Source organism: Giraffa tippelskirchi, chromosome X (genome assembly GCF_054371585.1).
Source record: "Giraffa tippelskirchi isolate mGirTip1 chromosome X, T2T-mGirTip1v1.2.pri, whole genome shotgun sequence".
Taxonomy (NCBI): Eukaryota; Metazoa; Chordata; class Mammalia; order Artiodactyla; family Giraffidae; genus Giraffa; species Giraffa tippelskirchi.
This window is the reverse complement of record NC_137289.1, coordinates 139,957,626-139,975,920: the sequence shown is the minus strand read 5'-3', so window position 1 is coordinate 139,975,920 and position 18,295 is coordinate 139,957,626. Positions and strand designations below refer to the sequence as shown.

General features: G+C 38.9%; 1 protein-coding gene across 5 annotated transcripts in view; it reads left to right on the top strand.

The window, feature by feature from the left end:
• The window catches only part of REPS2 (RALBP1 associated Eps domain containing 2), a 238,727-nt gene extending 220,664 nt beyond the window's left edge, over window positions 1–18,063 (top strand). For all 5 annotated transcript variants that reach the window (XM_081564695.1, XM_081564694.1, XM_081564693.1 and 2 more), the window contains one exon: window positions 12,533–18,063. In XM_081564695.1, coding sequence (XP_081420821.1) covers window positions 12,533–12,601 — 69 coding nt within the window. In that variant the 3' untranslated portion in view covers window positions 12,602–18,063. The remainder of the gene's footprint in view (window positions 1–12,532) is intronic.
• The last annotated feature ends 232 nt before the right edge of the window (window positions 18,064–18,295 follow it).

Sequence of the window (18,295 nt, the reverse complement as noted above, 5' to 3'; positions counted from 1 at the left end):
TATTGTTAGCTGTAGTCACCATGCTATACATTACATCCACAGAACTTATATATCTTATGACTGCAAGTTTGTACCCTTGCCCAACATCTCCTCTTTTCCTGCACCCACCTCTCAGCCCATGGCAGCCACCATCCTACTCTGTCTTTATGAAGTTGGCCTTTTTAGATTACACATATAAGTGATATATGGTATTTGCCTTTCTCTGTCTGACTTATTTCACTTGGCATAGGGCCCACAAGGTCCATCAGTGTCACAAATGGCAGAATTTCCTTCTATCTTTTGGCTGAATAATATTCTATTGCATGTATATACCACATTTTCTTTATCCATTTGTCTGTAGATCGAAACTTGTTTCCATGTCTCAGCTATTGTACATAATACAGTGAACATGGGAATGCACATATCCCTTTGAGATCCTGATTTCTTTTCCTTTGGATATACCCAAAAGTGGGATTACTAGATCTTATGATGGTTCTTTTTTTAATTTTGAGAAACCTCCATACCATTTTGTGTAGTTGCTGGATCAGTCTGCATTCTGACCAACATTGCACAAGTGTTCTCTGTTCTCCACATCCTTGCCAACACTTATCCCTTATCTTTTTGATAATAGCCCTTTTAACAGGTGTGAGGTGATATCTCATTTTGGTATTGATTTGCAATTCCCTGATGATTAGTGATGCTGAACATGTTTTGTGTACCTGTTGGCATTTGTTTTAGAATGCTGTGTTTCCATTTTTATTTGTTTCAAGATAGTTTTTTGATTTCCCTTTTGATGTCTTCTTTGACTCATTGGTTGTTTAGGAGTGTTTTGTTTAATCTCTATGTATTTCTGAATTTTCTAGTTTTCCTCTTGTTACTGATTCCTAGTTTAATAACTTTGTAGTTGGAAAATGTACTTGGTATGACTTTGATGTTCTTAAATCTAAGACTTATCTTGTAACCTATCATATGATATATCTTCAAGAGTATTTCATGTGTGCTTGAGAATATGTATTCTGATTCTAGTGGATGAAATGTTCTGTATGTCTGTTAGGTTCATTTGGTATAGTTCAAGACCAACATTTCCTTGTTACTTTTTTGTCCAGATGATATACCCACTGTTGTAAGTGAGCTATTGATGTCCCCCATTATTACTATGCTGTTGTCTATTTCATCTTTCGGATTCTTTAATATTTACTTGATATATTTAGGTGCTCTGATGTTGGCTGCATATATATTTATGACTGTTATATTTTCTTTATGAATTAATCCCTTTAACATCATATAATGACATTCCTTGTCTCTTGATACAGTTTTTGGACTATAGCCTGTTTTATCTGGTAAAAGAATAACTACCCCACTTGTCTTTTGATATCTATTTGCATGGAATATCTTTTTCATCCCTTAATTTTTTCCTATGTGTGGCCATAAAACTAAAGTGAGTCTCTTATAGGCAGCATGTAGTTTGATCCCTTCTTTTTTTTTAATCCATCAATCTGCTCTATGTCTTTGGATTGGAGAACTTAATTCATTTACATTTGAAGTAAATATTAATAGGTAAGGATTTATTAATACCCTGTTAACTGTTTTCTGACTGTTCTATAGTTTTCTTGTTCATTTCTTCCTCTCCTACTGCCTGTCTTTGTGAATTGATGATTTTCCACAATAGTATGCTTTGATTGTCTTCTCTTTATCTTTTGTGAATCTATTGTAGGTTTTTGTATTTGCTTTGTTGTTATCATGAGGCTTACATAAAACATCTTGTAGGTATAACAGTCTATTATATGCTGATAACTTTAATTGCATATAACAACTCTACCCTTTTACTCCCCCTTTTGTTTTTGAACAAAAGCAAAAACAAAAAAAGGGCTTCCCTTGTGCATCAGCTGGTAAAGAACCCGCCTGCAATGCAGGAGACCTGGGTTCAATCCCTGGGTTGGGAAGATCCCCTGGAGAAGGGAAAGGCTACCCACTCCAGTATGCTGGCCTAGAGAATTCCATGGCCTATTCAGTCCACAGAGAGTCGGACACAACTGAGTGACTTTCATTTTGTTTTTGAATTCATAATTTACTCTTCGTATTTTATATTCATTAACAAGTTATTTTAGCTATAGTTATTTTTAATACTCTTTTCCTTTAGCATTTATACAAAATTTAAGTGGCTAACACACTGCCATATTACAGTATTAGAGTATTCTAAATTTGACTATATACTTACCTTTACCCCAGTATATTGTATGTTTTCATATTACCAATTAGAATCCTTTCATTTCAGCTTGAAGAACTTCTTTCTACATTTCTTGTAAGGCAGATCTGGTGGTGATCAACTCCCTCGGCTTTCGTTTGTGTGGGAAAATCTTTTATCTCTCCTTCATTTCTGAAGGATAGCTTTGTTGAATAGAGTATTCTTGTTTGGCAATTTTTTTTTTTCTATGAGCACTTTGTATTATCATCTCACTCTCTCAAAGGGTGCTAAGAAATCCACTGATAGCCTTATAAGAAGTCCCTTTTAAGTTATGAGCTTCTTTTAAGATTTTTCTCTTTGAGTTTTGACAAGTTTATTATAATGAATCTTAAAAAGGAACTCTTCAGTGGAGTTTGTTTGATGACCTTTGAGCTTCATGAACTTGGATATCCATATCTCTCTCCGTATTTAGAAAGTTCTCAGCCATTATTTCTTCAAATAAACTTTCTGTCCTCCTCTCTCTCTCTTCACTTCAGGAACTCTAATAATTCACAAATTATTTCTTTTGATGACATTGCATAGATCATGTACCTTTCTTCATTCTTTTAAATTTCTTTTTTCTTTGTTCACCTCTGGCTGGATAATTTCAAAACCCTTGAAAATATCTATCTTAGATTCTTTATTCTGCTTGATCCATTCTGATGTTGATGTTCTCTATTATATTTTTAATTCATTCATTTTATTATTCAGCTCCAGAATTTCTTGTGGCTCTATTTTATGATTTCTATCACTTTGTTAAACTTCTTGTTTTATTCACATAGTATAGTTTTCCTGATTTAATTGACTTGTCTTTCTGTGTTTTCTTGCAACACATTGAGTTTTCTTAAAATAGCCATTTAAATTCTTTATTGGGTAAATCCTATATCTCCATGTCTTTGGGATGAGTTACTGGAAGATCATTGTAATTCTTAGGTGGCCTCATGTTTCCTTGAAGTTTTGTGTTGCTATCTTCACATTTGAAGTAGCAGTTACCTCCTCCCAAACTACTTTCGATTAACCCTGTTAGAGATTCTGACAATTTCTCAGATCTTCTATGGATGCACTTGCTCAGCAATTATTGTTCCTTCTTATGACACAATTCTTAATCTTATGTGCCTTGTTCTCATCCTGCAAAACACAAGGCCAAGTGTTGACAGCCTCCCTTTTATTTTCCCAAAGATGGCACTACAGCTCAAATTTGTGGTCTCTCATGGCCTACAGATTTGGGCCAGCAAGTCTTTCTGCATGTGTTCACTCACCATCAGGAATATGAACAAGGAACTGGCCACAGGTTGATGGTGTGTGTAAGGCCCATGGAGTGCTGAAATGCCTCATGGGTAGTTGGAGGATGCCCAGAGGCTTATGGGTGGGCTTCTTGATGGTGCCCCATGAGACATTTAGTAGGATCCATGTTCCTTTAATCCCTTTTGAGAGTCCTGTCTGCCACTCTCCTAGCCTCTTCCTCCTCCCCACCTCCAGTCATGCAGTTCACAATTCAGTACTCTACCTCGGGAACCTGGTTGCTCAGGTATGCACTTTCCTGGGAGAAATCATGGGCCAGGATCTTTTCTAGTCATAAACTGTGCTGCCTTGGGGTAAGGTGATATGAGTAGTCAAACAGTTCTTCTTACCCTCCCAGTGCATCCAGACTTGTATTATTTTTCTCCTGCATTCTGCTTGAAACTTGGACTTCCACAAAAGTTCTTTCATCTCTGGGTGACTGTCTAAAACAGTGTTTCCCAGAGTTTCCTGGACTGTGGCTGAGAGGGCCTAGAGCTGTTTCTTGGACCCTGCTGGGTCCAGAGCCAGAACTGAGATCTGTGTGCCTATTACCAGATGCATGGCTGAATGAGACACCTCCTGGGTCCTTTCATATATGGTGCTGGATCCCATAACTCCCACAGAGGCACTTTGTGAATGGATGCCAAATTGTCATTGACAGGGGGACATGGACAAGGGATGTCTTATTCAGCCATGCTACTGACATCACTCCTGGTAGTTTTAAGTTTTAAAATGAACTTCCATAGTGTTTTCCATAGTGACTGTACCAGTATCTATGATCCATTTTGAATTAAGTTTTATGTGTCCTGTAAGATTAGGGTCAAGGTTCATTTTTTCCCATATCAGTATTTCATTAATCTAGTATCATTTGTAAAAAAGTTTCTTTTCCTTCTTGGATTACTCTGATGCTGTTCTCAAAAATCTAATAACCATGTAAGTGTGATTTATTTATGGGTTCTTACTCCATTCTGTTAACCTGTTTGTTGATCTTTATACTGGTACTACATGGTCTTGATTTCTGTAACTCTTGAAATTAAGTAGTATAAATTTTTCACTATTCTCTAATTGTTGAGATTTTAGAAAACCTTTCAGTGGTTCTGAGTGTGTAAGTATTTGCAAATTGTTTCTTAAAATTTCATTTCCTAATTGAGTTTATGAAGGTCACAGAATATAAGGTCACACAGAAAGCAATATATTTCTATATACAAGTAATAAACAAACAGCTTGTCATAGAAATTTGAAAAACAATAGTATCCACAATAGCTTGTTACCTCTCCCAAATGAACTACTTAAGTATAAATTCATCTGTATACTGAAATGTCCAAAATGCTGCTAAAAGAAATCTAAGAAGACCTAAATAAAGGGAGAAACATATGTAGCTTGTGGATTGGAAGATTCAGCATAGTACTAATACTATTTTTCTCTAGGGTGATCTATAGAATCCTTGCAGCCAATCAAAACCCCAGTAGGATGTTTTGTAGACATAGACCAGCAAATCCTATAATTTATATGTAAAGGCCAAGAGGCCAAGGAACTGGAATAGGTAAAACAAATTTGAAAAAGAAGAACAAAGATGGAGGAATCACTTTCAGTATCAAGCTTCAGTAATCAAGACAGTATGGGATTAATGATGAATCAGTGGAGCAGGATCAGAAGTCCTGAAGTATATAAGCATTTGATCTTTGACAAATGTACAAAATCAGTTCATTGAGGAAAGGATAGTCTTTTCAACATATTGTTTTGTAACAATTGGTCATCCATCTGTAAAAACATGAACCTTGACCAAAAATCTCACTTCTGATAAAAAGATTAACTTGAAATGGGTCATAGAAGCAAATGTAAAACACAAAGGTATAAAACCTGTAGAAAAAAACATAGGAAAAAGTTTTTATGACCCACGGTTAGAAACGATGCCAGGAGCACAAACACAGAAGAAGTCAATAAATTGGACTTTATCAACATAAAAAACTTTACTTTTTTAAAAACACTGTCAAGAGAATTAAGAGACAAGCTATAGACTGGAAGAAAATATTTGCAACCAATGTTTTTGGACAAAGGACTTGTGTCCAAATTATATAAAGAACCCTCAAAACTCAGTAATAAGAATTCTCAAAGCTCAACCAACCCAGTTTAAAAATGGGCAAAGGATTTGAACTGATACTTCACCAAAGAGGATATCAGTTCAGTCCAGTTCAGTCGCTCAGTCGTGTCCAACTCTTTGCGACCCCATGAATCTCAGCACACCAGGCCTCCCTGTCCATCACCAACTCCCGGAGTTTACTCAAACTCATGTCCATCAACTCGGTGATGCCATCCAACCATCTCATCCTCTGTCGTCCCCTTCTCCTCCTGCTCCCAATCCTTCCCAGCATTAGGGTCTTTTCCAATGAGTCAACTCTTCGCATGAGGTGGCCCAAGTATTGGAGTTTCAGCTTCAACATCAGTCCTTCCAATGAACACCCAGGACTGATCTCCTTTAGGATGGACTGGTTGGATGTCCTTGCAGTCCAAGGAACTCTAAAGAGTCTTCTCCAACACCAGAGTTCAAAAGCATCAATTCTTCGGCACTCAGCTTTCTTCACCGTCCAACATGACCAACATCCATACATGACCACTGGAAAAACCATAGCCTTGACTAGACGGACCTAGATATGCTATCTAGGTTGGTCATAACTTTCCTTCCAAGGAGTAAGCGTCTTTTTATTTCATGGCTGCAGTCACCATCTGCAGTGATTTTGGAGCCCAGAAAAATAAAGTCTGACACTGTTTCCCCATCTATTTCCCATGAAGTGATGGGACCAGATGCCATGATCTTAGTTTTCTGAATGTTGAGCTTTAAGCCCACTTTTTCACTCTCCTCTTTCACTTTCATCAAGAGGCTCTTTAGTTCCTCTTCATTTTCTGCCATAAGGGTGGTGTCATCTGCATATCTGAGGTTATTGATATTTCTCCTGGCAATCTTGATTCCAGCTTGTGCTTCCTCCAGCCCAGCGTTTCTCATGATGTACTCTGCATATAAGTTAAATAAGCAGGGTGACAATATACAGCCTTGATGTACTCCTTTTCCTATTTGGAACCAGTCTGTTGTTCCATGTCCAGTTCTAACTGTTGCTTCCTGACCTGCATACAGGTTTCTCAAGAGTTAGGTCAGGTGGTCTGGTATTTCCATCTCTTTCAGAATTTTCCACAGTTTCTTGTGATCCACACAGTCAAAGGCTTTGGCATAGTCAATAAAGCAGAAATAGATGCTTTTCTGGAACTCTCTTGCTTTTTCGATGATGCAGCGGATGTTGGCAATTTGATCTCTGCTTCCTCTGCCTTTTCTAAAACCACGTTGAACATCTGGAAGTTCACAGTTCACGTATTGCTGAAGCCTGGCTTGGAGAATTTTGAGCATTACTTTACTAGCATGTGAGATGAGTGCAATTGTGCAGTAGTTTGAGCATTCTTTGGCATTGCCTTTCTTTGGAATTGGAATGAAAACTGACCTTTTCCAGTCCTGTGGCCATTGCAGAGTTTTCCAAATTTGCTGGCATATTGAGTGCAGCACTTTCACAGCGTCATCTTTTAGGATTTGAAATAGCTCTACTGGAACTCCATCACCTCCACTAGCTTTGTTCGTAGTGATGCTTCCTAAGGCCCACTTGACTTCACATTCCAAGATGTCTGGCTCTAGGTGAGTGATCACACCATCGTGATTGTCTGGGTCGTGAAGAACTTTTTTGTACAATTCTTCTGTGTATTCTTGCCACCTCTTTTTAATATCTTCTGCTTCTGTTAGGTCCCTACCATTTCTGTTCTTTATTGAGCCCATCTTTGCATGAAATGTTCTCTTGGTATCTCTAATTTTCTTGAAGAGATCTCTAGTCTTTCCCATTCTATTGTTTTCCTCTATATCTTTGCATTGATCGCTGAGGAAGGTTTTCTTATCTCTCCTTGCTATTCTTTGAAACTCTGCATTCAAATGGGTATATCGTTCCTTTTCTCCTTTGCTTTTCACCTCCTGTCTTTTCACAGCTATTTGTACGACCTCCTCAGACAGCCATTTTGCTTTTTTGCATTTCTTTTTCTTGGGGATGGTCTTGATTCCTTTCTCCTGTACAATGTCATGAACCTCCGTCCATAGTTCATCAGGCACTCTGTCTATCAGATATAGTCCCTTAAATCTATTTCTCACTTCCACTGTAGTGTCATAAGAGATTTGATTTAGGTCATACCTGAATGGTCTATTGGTTTTCTCCACTTTCTTCAATTTCAGTCTGAATTTGGCAATAAGGAGTTCTTGATCTGACCCACAGTCTGCTCCCGGTCTTGTTTTTGCTGACTGTATCGAGCTTCTCCATCTTTGGCTGCAAAGAATATAATCAATCTGATTTCGGTGTTGACTGTCTGGTGATATCCATGTGTAGAGTCTTCTCTTGTGTTGTTGGAAGAAGGTGTTTGCTATGACCAGTTCATTCTCTTGGCAGAACTCTATTAGCCTTTGCCCTGCTTCATTCTGTACTCCAAGGCCAATTTGCCTGTTCCTCCAGGTGTTTCTTGACTTCCTACTTTTGTATTCCAGTCCCCTATAATGAAAAGGACATCTTTTTTGGGTGTTTGTTCTAGAAGGTCTTGTAGGTCCTCATAAAACTGTTCAACTTCAGCTTCTTCAGCGTTACTGGCGGGACATAGACTTGGATTACCGTGGTATTGAATGGTTTGCTTTGAAAACGAACAGAGATCATTCTGTGGTTTTTGAGATTGCATCCAAGTACTGCATTTCAGACTCTTTTGTTGACCATGATGGCTACTCCATTTCTTCTCAGGGATTCCTGCCCACAGTAGTAGATATAATGGTCATCTGAGTTAAATTCACCCATTCCAGTCCATCTTAGTTCACTGATTCCTAGAATGTCAGTGTTCACTCTTGTCATCTCCTGTTTGACCACTTCCAGTTTGCCCTGATTCATGGACCAAACATTGCAGGTTCCTATGCAATATTGCTCTTTACAGCATTGAATCTTTCTTCTATCACCAGTCCCATTCACAACTGGGTATTGTTTTTGCTTTGGCTCCATCCCTTCATTCTTTCTATAGTTATTTCTCCACTCATCTCCAGTAGCGTAGTGTCAAATGAAGCCAGTGTCAAAAGGTTAGGTACTACACGATTCCTTTTATTTGACATTCTTGAAAAGGCAAAAGTATAGTGCTGGAAAACAGACCACTGGATGTCAAGGGTTATTATGCATGTGGTAAAGGTTTATATGTCAGTGAGTAGTACCAGGGAGCTTTTTTCTTACTGGAACTGTAATGTACCCTCTTTGTGGTGGCAGTTACACAAATCTATATGTTTTCACATTTGTAGAACTATACACTAAAAGGAAAAAAGTCAATTTTACCATATGATGAAAAATAAAATTTTGAAAAATGTCAAAAGTCATTCTGTTTTATGAATCTTTGTATATGACCTTATTTTTGTTTTGCGTTTTGCTTTCGCTTCCCCTCTACCCCCACCTCTTGTTTTGGCATAGGTCACTATTATCCACTGATCTCTATACTTCTTAGGCCTTTTTAATTTGGAAACCCATATTCTTCAGTTCTGGGAGTTTTCTTTATTTTTATTGACCCCCCCATTTCCCCTGTTCTCCCTTCCTGATATTTTTCTGACACTGAACTTCTTTGTTTGGTTTTCTTATTTTTCTCTTCTAGTTTCTTTTTTTGGTCTATATGTGGAGACTTACTTATTTTTAACCTCTAAATCTCCTATGTTTAATAACCAAGAGCTCATTGTTTTCATTTTCTGCTTGTTTCTTTTTGATGGCATCCTATTCTTGTTTTATGGTTGTAATATCTTCTCATAATTATAGTTTTTCTTCTCCCTCAATACTTTTTTATTTTGTTGTATATACTTCTCATTACATACTTTCCTTCAATAGCTGATACTTTCCTTCAATAGCTGATGGTCCTATGCTTATATTTAGGAGGAGGATGAGAATGCAGATTGCAGGTCCATAGCCTGTTCTCAGACTTGTCATCTTTGAGCTTCATTCTCCCCAATTTGACTGAGCTCTTGAGTTGGGGAACCCCCAAAGACAGTGTCGTTGGCTTTTTCTTCTTGGTCTGACTGGAGTCCTCAAGGAAGAGACTCTTCTGGTCTCTTGCATGTAAGGAAGACCTGGTCCAGTGGAGCAGAGGACTCTGGTTCTCAGCATTCAGGGTATTCATTTAACCCACCTATTTCCAGTCTAGTTTTTTGTTCTTAACTGTATCTGTGTATTGGTATTCCAGAAGTCATCTGTTTTGCCTTTCAGAGGAATAAATCTTCAATGTTCTACCCTAGTGGCAAGAAGAATTTGGGAATCTGATTACTTTTGAATCAGACTTTCAAGGAACACTTCTTTAAGACAATCCTCTTTCCTTCTTTCACTTTCACTTTCATAGATATCTGAGGCTGCCAGTTTGAGTCTTTTAGGGATTCTTCTACGTAAAATCAGACTGGTTCTTGTTTTATCTCCATCCTTAGCTTGCAGTGCACTTTTATTTACTTGATCTGAGGAAGTGAAAAAGTTCAAGGTCTAGCTAACAGAAATCTGAAGAATCATCAAGTGGAGCTCTAGTCAGGGCCTCTCAGTCAGTTCCCAGAGTAAGTTTACACATACAGAAGCCTTGAATAAAGGGGCATCTTAGTTACCTGCAAGAAGGACCCCACTCTGCAGCCAAAAGTTTATATTGTTAGTCTTTCTCTCAGACTTTCCCAAAGAGCCTTGTGCCCATTTACCAGTGTGACTGTGCACTGGGGAAAAGGGACTCATCAGATTTTGGGAGGATTACTGAACACAGGCTCTAAACTGACATTCATTCCTGAAGAGCCAAAATGTCCCTATGTTTCACCCGTGAGAGTAGGAGCTTCTGGAGATCACGTGATCAGTAGAGCTGTAGCTCAGGTACATCTCACAGTGGATCCAGTTTATCTGCAAATCCACCCTGTGGTTATTCCGTCCAGTTCCATCAGGCATCATTGGAAGAGATGTATTCAGCAACTGGGAGAATCCTCACACTTGTTTTTCTTGTATTAGCTCGTTCATTCAGCATTAATTAGTTTGTCCTCCAGCTTACCAGTCTTATTGCTATCACCTCTTCCCTTTTGTCTTCCCTGTCCTTGTGTGTCTATGACCCCCACCCCACCCCTAATTTAAAAAATTGTTTTAGAGTTCCAGTGGGGAATGAGTTTGGTACATAGGTTCAGTTCCAGCTTTACTTGGAACCACCATCTTTACTATTTTGCTGGGTGATGCTACCTAATCGCTTTGAAGGCCATCCAACCTCACAAATTTATGTCTAAAGTCCCTCTTCTCTTTCTTCTAAGCTCTAGACATGCATTTACAACTGCTTATTCTACTTTTCTCCTAATATACACATCTCAGATGCTTCATTGCCAACTGTCTCCTTGAAATGTCCATTTCTCATCCAATCTTCTTGTTCTCAGTTAATCCTACACTACCAGCCACCCTCTTGCTCAATTCCAAATCCTCTTCCTTCTTTCCTACATCAGTTTTATCAACATGTCCTATTAGTTCTAGATTTAAAGTATGTCCAGAATCCATCTCCTCCTCTCTGTGGCTACTACCTTGATCTAAGCCATTTTCCTTTCTCACCTGGTTTCATACAGTAACCTCCCAAATGCTCTCTGCTCTAACTCTTGTCCTGCTACAATCCATTGTCTACACAAAAGACAGTGAGAATTCTGATTTGAAATTAGGCCACATGCCTTTCCTGATTCAGAGCTCTCATTGCTGTGCCCCTTCACTTTGAATGACATCCACACTCCTTACTCTGTCTGCTGGGTCCCTCTGACTTTAGTTCCTGCCAAGGTCTTCATTGTCCCCTCTGCTTTTGGTCACACAGGTCTTGTGGTTCATCAGACACACCAAGCTTGTTCCCTCCTTTGCAGCCTTAGTTGTTGCCATTTTGTCTCATTGAATATCCTTCACCTGTATCTTCACGTGGCTCACCTCTCACTTCATTCAAGTATCTTCTCAGTAGCATCAGCTCTTGAGAAGCCTTCTCTGACCACGCTCTCCACCTTTCTCCCAGATCCACCATTACTCTCTATTACAGCAGCTTATTTCCTTCTGAAAACCTTCTGAAAGTATCTCTTTTTTTTTTTTTAAACTTTCTTATCTTCCTCCAACCATTTGAGTATAAGCCTTCTGAGGGCATTGGTTTGAACTGTTTTGTTCCTTGGTGATATCATCACACCCAGAGCAGAACCGGGCCCTTAATAGATAGATATTCAGAGACTGTTGGATGGTAGGAAGGAGGGTAGGTAAATAAACTCTTGTTGAGTTCCGTAATGATTTTCATCATGTTTGTTCTTCTGGGATGTCTCAGAATTGAGCCTTTATGTAGATTTCTTTTCCACCTTGACTGATTCTACTTCAGAATGCCTTTATGTGTCCCCCTCTCTCCTTGTCATTAGGTCTGTTTTAGGGCTCAGAGTTTGAGTTCCCAAATAGACTGCAGATCCTCTTTTCTACCTTTAGCTGAGAAGACACACCTTCAGCCACAAATGCAGGAACCTGGATGACAGTTTAGTGGAAGGACAGCCAGTGTCCTTTCTTATCCCTTGGTCCTGATCCAGTATGGTGCTGGATTAGAAACAAGAGATTGAAACTAGAAATGTAGTCCTGATGACCCACCTGTCAGTATTAGGAGTCTGCTTTTGCTTTTCTGCTCCCTTCCAATCAGTCTTTTTATTTTTAACATCCTTCTTTGCCAGCCACTGATCCTGTTAAAAACTGAGTGTGAGATTTAGGTGTGGAGAGGAGAGAGGGTTGATCAATTAGCTTCATTTCATCATCTTAAGAAAGGAATTGAGAGACTATTGTGAAGCCTCCTGTGTCCTGTCACCAGCTTCGAATACAATGCCTCCCAGTCTACTCATCCTTGAGTTATATGGCACCTGAATGCTTGTGGGTCCAGTCGTAAGTTTCTTTTTAATATCAGATGAAGTGGGGATGAACCCAAGAAATGACCCCTCTCTTCTCTTTCTTTTGTACAACTCAGGAGGTTCATCAAGAACGGATTGCATTGGAAAACCAATTGGAACAACTTCGTCCAGTCACTGTATTGTGATCCCCACCCCAAGATTCAAGTAACAGTGGGTGACCTTTTCTGCCAAGATCCTTCCTTTGAATGTTTCAACGCAACTACTTGTCATAGATGTCTGAAACTGTGTCAAAAGCTCCGAGCAGCGGAATGTAATCAATATCACCTTTTCTCTTGTGCTTCACGCGTACGTTTTTACTGTGGTAGGAGAAATACAACTGATTGTCACACCTAAAATTGTAATTATCAGTGGAATTTATCTCCCATTCTTAAGTATTTCCTCAAGGTGTTAGATGTTGCACCTTATTGAAAACCAACCTTCTAGCAAATAAAAACAATTTAGAGTATTATTTATTTAAAGAGTTTATGATTTGTACAAGACGTTGTAACCCAGTACCTTCAGGATGCTTGTTTTATTTTCATATGTATATCATATATAGTAGGTTGGTTTCCTGAATAATTGTGATTCCAACTGGATAGTCTTTGGCATGATGATGATAAAAACAAAAACTAGAAGTAAACAAAATCATTAGCTTTAGACTGGCACTGTACCCTCCACCACTATATATATGCCAAAAATTGCTTCTCTAGTGCCATCTTGATATTATATCTAGCTATGAATAATACATGACTGTTGTTTTCTATGGAATAGCAAAGACTTTTTCAGTCTTACACCTCTGTGAAGTAGTAGTTTTGTCCATGATCTGTTTAACTTGACCCAGCTAGGCTGTCAGCACAGATAACTCAGCCCTTTCATGCAGGTTTTTGGACAAGAACAATCTGCCCTAACTGCCTTGCCCAATCAAATTAAATAACTAGTTGCCAGATCCCTACTTCTATCCTGCATGGGTTAATATATCTGTAAATGCATGAATCTGGAAACCACTCATCAAATGTGACAGGCTGATGAGACTGTTTGGACTGATGAATATTTGTTGTTTGAACCCAGGTATTCAAACTAAGGAAGAAGCGGCAATGATTATTATCAGTAATCCAACAGTCTTTGGTAGTTATTTTTGTCTTTGTTATTTTAACCCAGATCACAAGTGTATTGGGTTTGAAGAAATAATGAAAGAAAGCCAATCCTTACACTTGATATATGATTATTTTGTTCTCTGTGAAGTGTACCCTTGAGGAGGGACTGGTTTACGTGCAGTTCAGAGGCGCCCAACTGACTCCAGTGTAAGTGATGTAAAACGGTAAGCTCAAAACACAGAAGCCAATATTCTATAGAAATTTACATAGCCCCTGCTTGTCCTGCAAGCTCAAGTTGACAGTGGGAATTGACTGACCCTCCCAGGTATCTGGCCTCTCCAGCTTTAACAGCACTTCAAGATACTGATGGCAAATTTGCCATCTCTTGTGCGTTTTGCTCGTTTACCAGTTCTTAAGATATTGTGTGAAGTGTGCTAGGGTCCTTTCTGAAGTGGTTTAGCAGAGGTCTGCAGTTTGCAGGACTAAGCCTTTAATTTCAATAGAGTTGACTGCTTTGAGAAGAAGTAGGCATTTATTTAATGCTTCCTTACTCCACTGGCAAGCTTTATCAGTAGTTTAATGGCAAAAGAGAAATGCTCAAACAGATGATTTTTTCCAAAGAAAAACAAAATTGTTGATTCTGTTCTGTATATATTAAAGGATTCAGAATTGCTTGGATTTTGAAAATCCTAAGACTTGAACTCTTTGTCTAGTCCCCTTTCCTTCCCTTTTGGCTGCCTTTTTTGTCCCTGTGGGAGGGTTTCAGAGTCAGTTTAAACCTTTTCTAAGATATGAATGGGTGAATGAACATTTTTTAGGTAACCTCTTTTCACATGTTCTGAGAACTGGAGGCTGCAACGCATTTTATCAACAGTGTGCATGTCGCAGACGTTTCACATCATATTTGCCTTTTCTTCCACTCAATCCAGGAAAGTCTAGCATATGCATTTTATCTCATAATCTTCCAGGACATACGTACACACTCCAGATAGCACTTCATATCCATTAAACAGACATATAACCTAAAGAATGTTAGTCTATGTTCTACATTTTTAAAACATTAACATGTTTTTCCCTCATCAAGCCAAAACCAGAGTGAGCCATATTAGGAGTTTGGGGTTTTGTTTAGTTGGCTTGGTTTTCATTAAAGCAAAAAACTTACACTGGACAGTCAAAGGCTCATGTGTTGCATAGTATCACCAATATTTTAATATAGGCATTGCATTAAAGCCCACAACAATACTATCTACACCCCACCTTCCTGACTGGACTTAATAGTGACCACAGTTTCTTAGTTGCCTAGAAGTGGATTTTTTAGAAAACCAATTAAATACACATACAACATCATTATTACCTGACTAGTGCTCATCCTTTGTTTCTCTGTTTTCTTAGGATGTGTATTTTTAATTTAGGATTATAACTCCTGATAATGCTTCTGTGAGCCTTTCATGTGATTTATAGGAAGACTGGGTTATTGCTATCACCATTATACCTCTTTTGTAAAACTACTCAAAAATAAGACCTGTTTGTTGGGCAGAAATCTGTGGGCAGAATGTTGATGTTGCCCCCATCCATGAGGGTTTAATAACCTTATTGTTAATCAGTCTTCCTCCATAGGAGTCTCATAGTTCCAAGGATGAATGCACAGTATATTACCGATTTACCGGGTACCTCAGCATCTCTGGTTTATGGCTTATTGCTTTGGCCACCTCCCTATCCAGCAGCCATGAAGCAAACCCAAAAGGTAGATTTCTAGAATGGAAGAGTGTGTCATAATCAAGGCAGACATTTGCCTTAGTTGGAGGTATCTGACTGCTTTATAAATATTAGAGACATGCTTTGGATCTGGTTAGGAGAGGAGGCCGCTTAGCTGGGAGCTGTGCCCACGTTCTTCTCATTGCACAGGAGGATGTCGGAGATGAGAGGACCTGTTCCCATATCCTGTAGCTGCTTTGGGGAAACCAAGGCCCTAAGAAACCACAGTTCCTAGTCCAAGAATCCATAGAAGGAGGGAGCTATTGACAGAGTTGGATTTTATGGATTCTAAGTTGAGTCCTCTGGCCACTAGCAGTACTAAAAATAGATTAGAAGAGTTTCTTCTATTTACCATGTTTTATTTACTTAGTTAATCAGTTTTAAAATATGGAAACATGTTTTAGTGAGTTTGAGACCTAGATATTTCTCTTGGATTGAAGCAAAAAATAAAATCTGAAAGAACAGGATTGAACTATTTGTTCTTCTGAACACCTCACCTTTCATGATGTAGTAGATTACCCTGGGTTTCTTGGCAGAACTTTTGACAGCTGTTGCTTTGAATGAATTCCATTCCTGTATTCCTTATGGGAGTTTGTTTTTAAAATAGACTACTGTGATCGAAATGAACTCAATATGTAGTAAGTTATAGTTTTCTTCAATATAGCATGGGTTACTTGGGTTGCAAATATTCCATTTCAGCATAGTTTAGGGTGAGTAATCAGAAACATGAATTTTTCTTTGATTCCCTAGTAATGTCTGAACTATCATTAAAGCATTCCTCTCTTCATATGTGATTTAATTCTAGTCTGTTTCTAAATGATATTTGTCCATTTCTTAGATGAGCTTATAACCATGGCAATGATAGATATGTGCTTATTAATAGAAGATCAATAAGAAGATAATCTGGAATGGATATTTTTCTTGCAGTTGAGACAGACATTTGCAAACGTAGTATTTGGAAAGATTTCAATTTTAGTATAACACTTTAGAGGTAAAAACATTTGTTCAGCACAAGCTAAAATCACACCTCCTGACGAGATATCACTAAGGAAATTTGATTTTTAAAATATTAAGAAAAAAATTACAAATATCCTAGCAACCAAATCTTCCCATATTACTGACAAGTAGGACTCAGTAGGTTGTGGTTTGAACAGTGTGAATGTGAACAAAATGAAATCTCAGTTGAGAAGTCTTTTTCTCCTCTAGTTAAGAGAACATTCTGGTAACTTTGGTTTCTCTTTCCAAGTTGTTGACTCCGTTTCAGGTGTACTCTGTGAAACTGATTTCAAAGGATCACTTGAATTTACACTTTAGTTATGGGTGCTTTGTTATAGCATTTTGCATCATGACTCAGTGTGGTTCAGATTCCTAGTAAGAAGTTGTGGGGATGCGGGCTTTTGGAATCCTGAGTCTTTTGGAGGCATATCTTGCTTCCCCTTCAGCCCAGGCTAAGGAAGGCTGCCCACCAATACCTGCAGATCAGTCATCAACCGCAGTTTATGAGTCTTACTCTATGAGCCTCCCCGCTTTGTTGTTTGCAGTGAGAGATGCCGCTAGTTATATGACCCTCCCAAGAGCAGCTGTAAGAACAGCAGACCAAGAGGGCCAGACATGCAAAGCAGTGTAAGCCAAATCTGCGCACTGCTTCCTTCTCCAGAATAGGCTTTCAGAGATTGCCTTACCAAGCATTTCCTGAAGCAGCCAGTCTGTGAATGTGGGCGAGACATCCCAGGTGCACAGTCACTTTTAGGCTTGTCTCATTGTTTTCTACGTTAATTAACATACATGATGGTAAAGGGACCTTTTCCGAAAAGCATTTCAGGTTTTCGACAGGACTTGTTCTAGTGATGGAAGCGGTGCTCCGCTCTCAGTACTTGAGGAGTGTTTGGTTTTTGTGTTTTGTGGGTTCTCCTGTCTTGCTCTAAGCCAAGTTCATGACTGTGGGAGATTGGACAAAGTGGTTTATGATTCTGAAGACTAGAGGACACTGGAACTTAGCAGGTTGGATCTGGAATTTGAGGGTGGCAATAGGGAAACTTCTGGTCCCAGTTTGGTCATAAAGCACAATGTTGGATATCAGGATTGGATCCTAAAGCTCCTACAGAGAGCCCTGCCTTGGGAAGGGAGGAGCTGATGCAGGTGCCCCCTTGTATGGAGATTAGGTCAACTGAGTTGACTTGGTTTTTATTTTGAGTCGACTTGTGTGAGGACTTTGGCAGTAACCTCCCTGGGAGCTGGTTATACCCTTTCCTTTAGCACTGCCATGCTTTTTGTCTTCAGCACAAATCCAGTGTTCAAGTGAGCCAGAGGTGGGAAGAGCCATTTTAGTCTTTGTAGCTGTGGGCCTGGAGAGATAATTAGCTGATGGTCTATTTTAACCTCAAAAGTAAAAATGTATATTTTTTCACTGCAGGTACATTGAACAGTAAGATGAGGAACAGCAAAGTTATATATTTGATGCCTTCTGTCTTTTCATGATAATGTGCTAACAAGTTGTGTTCATCTTTTACTCAGCCAGAGTCTCATTCATGTGCTAAACATTGGAAATTCTATGTATATTAGTCTTAAACATTAATAAATACAGGGTGTCCTATATTTGGATTGTGATTTGTCCACTCAAGCTAACCTTACTGCCTCTCTTTCACACTTGTTGGAAAGTCTGTGGAGAACATAGTAGGTTAAGAATCTCCAACTTTGTAAAATGTACATGCTGTGAAACTGGGGTGCTATGTGACAATAAATGTCAGATAACGATGTTGGCTCTGGTGTAGTCTTGGTGTCAGTCAGTATATTGTGTGTATTTGGTCTTGTGCATTTAATGCAAGTGACGTGAAAAGAAGTTGGCAGTCTTCCCTATTCAGTCAAAGTCTGAGATCTGATTATTTTCACCTCCTGATCTGAGCTGGGTCCTTAAGCACGAGAAACACTCTGCATTCCTGGGGTATTGTGGCCAACTCACAGTGCATTTTAAAGATCCACCAAACTGATAAC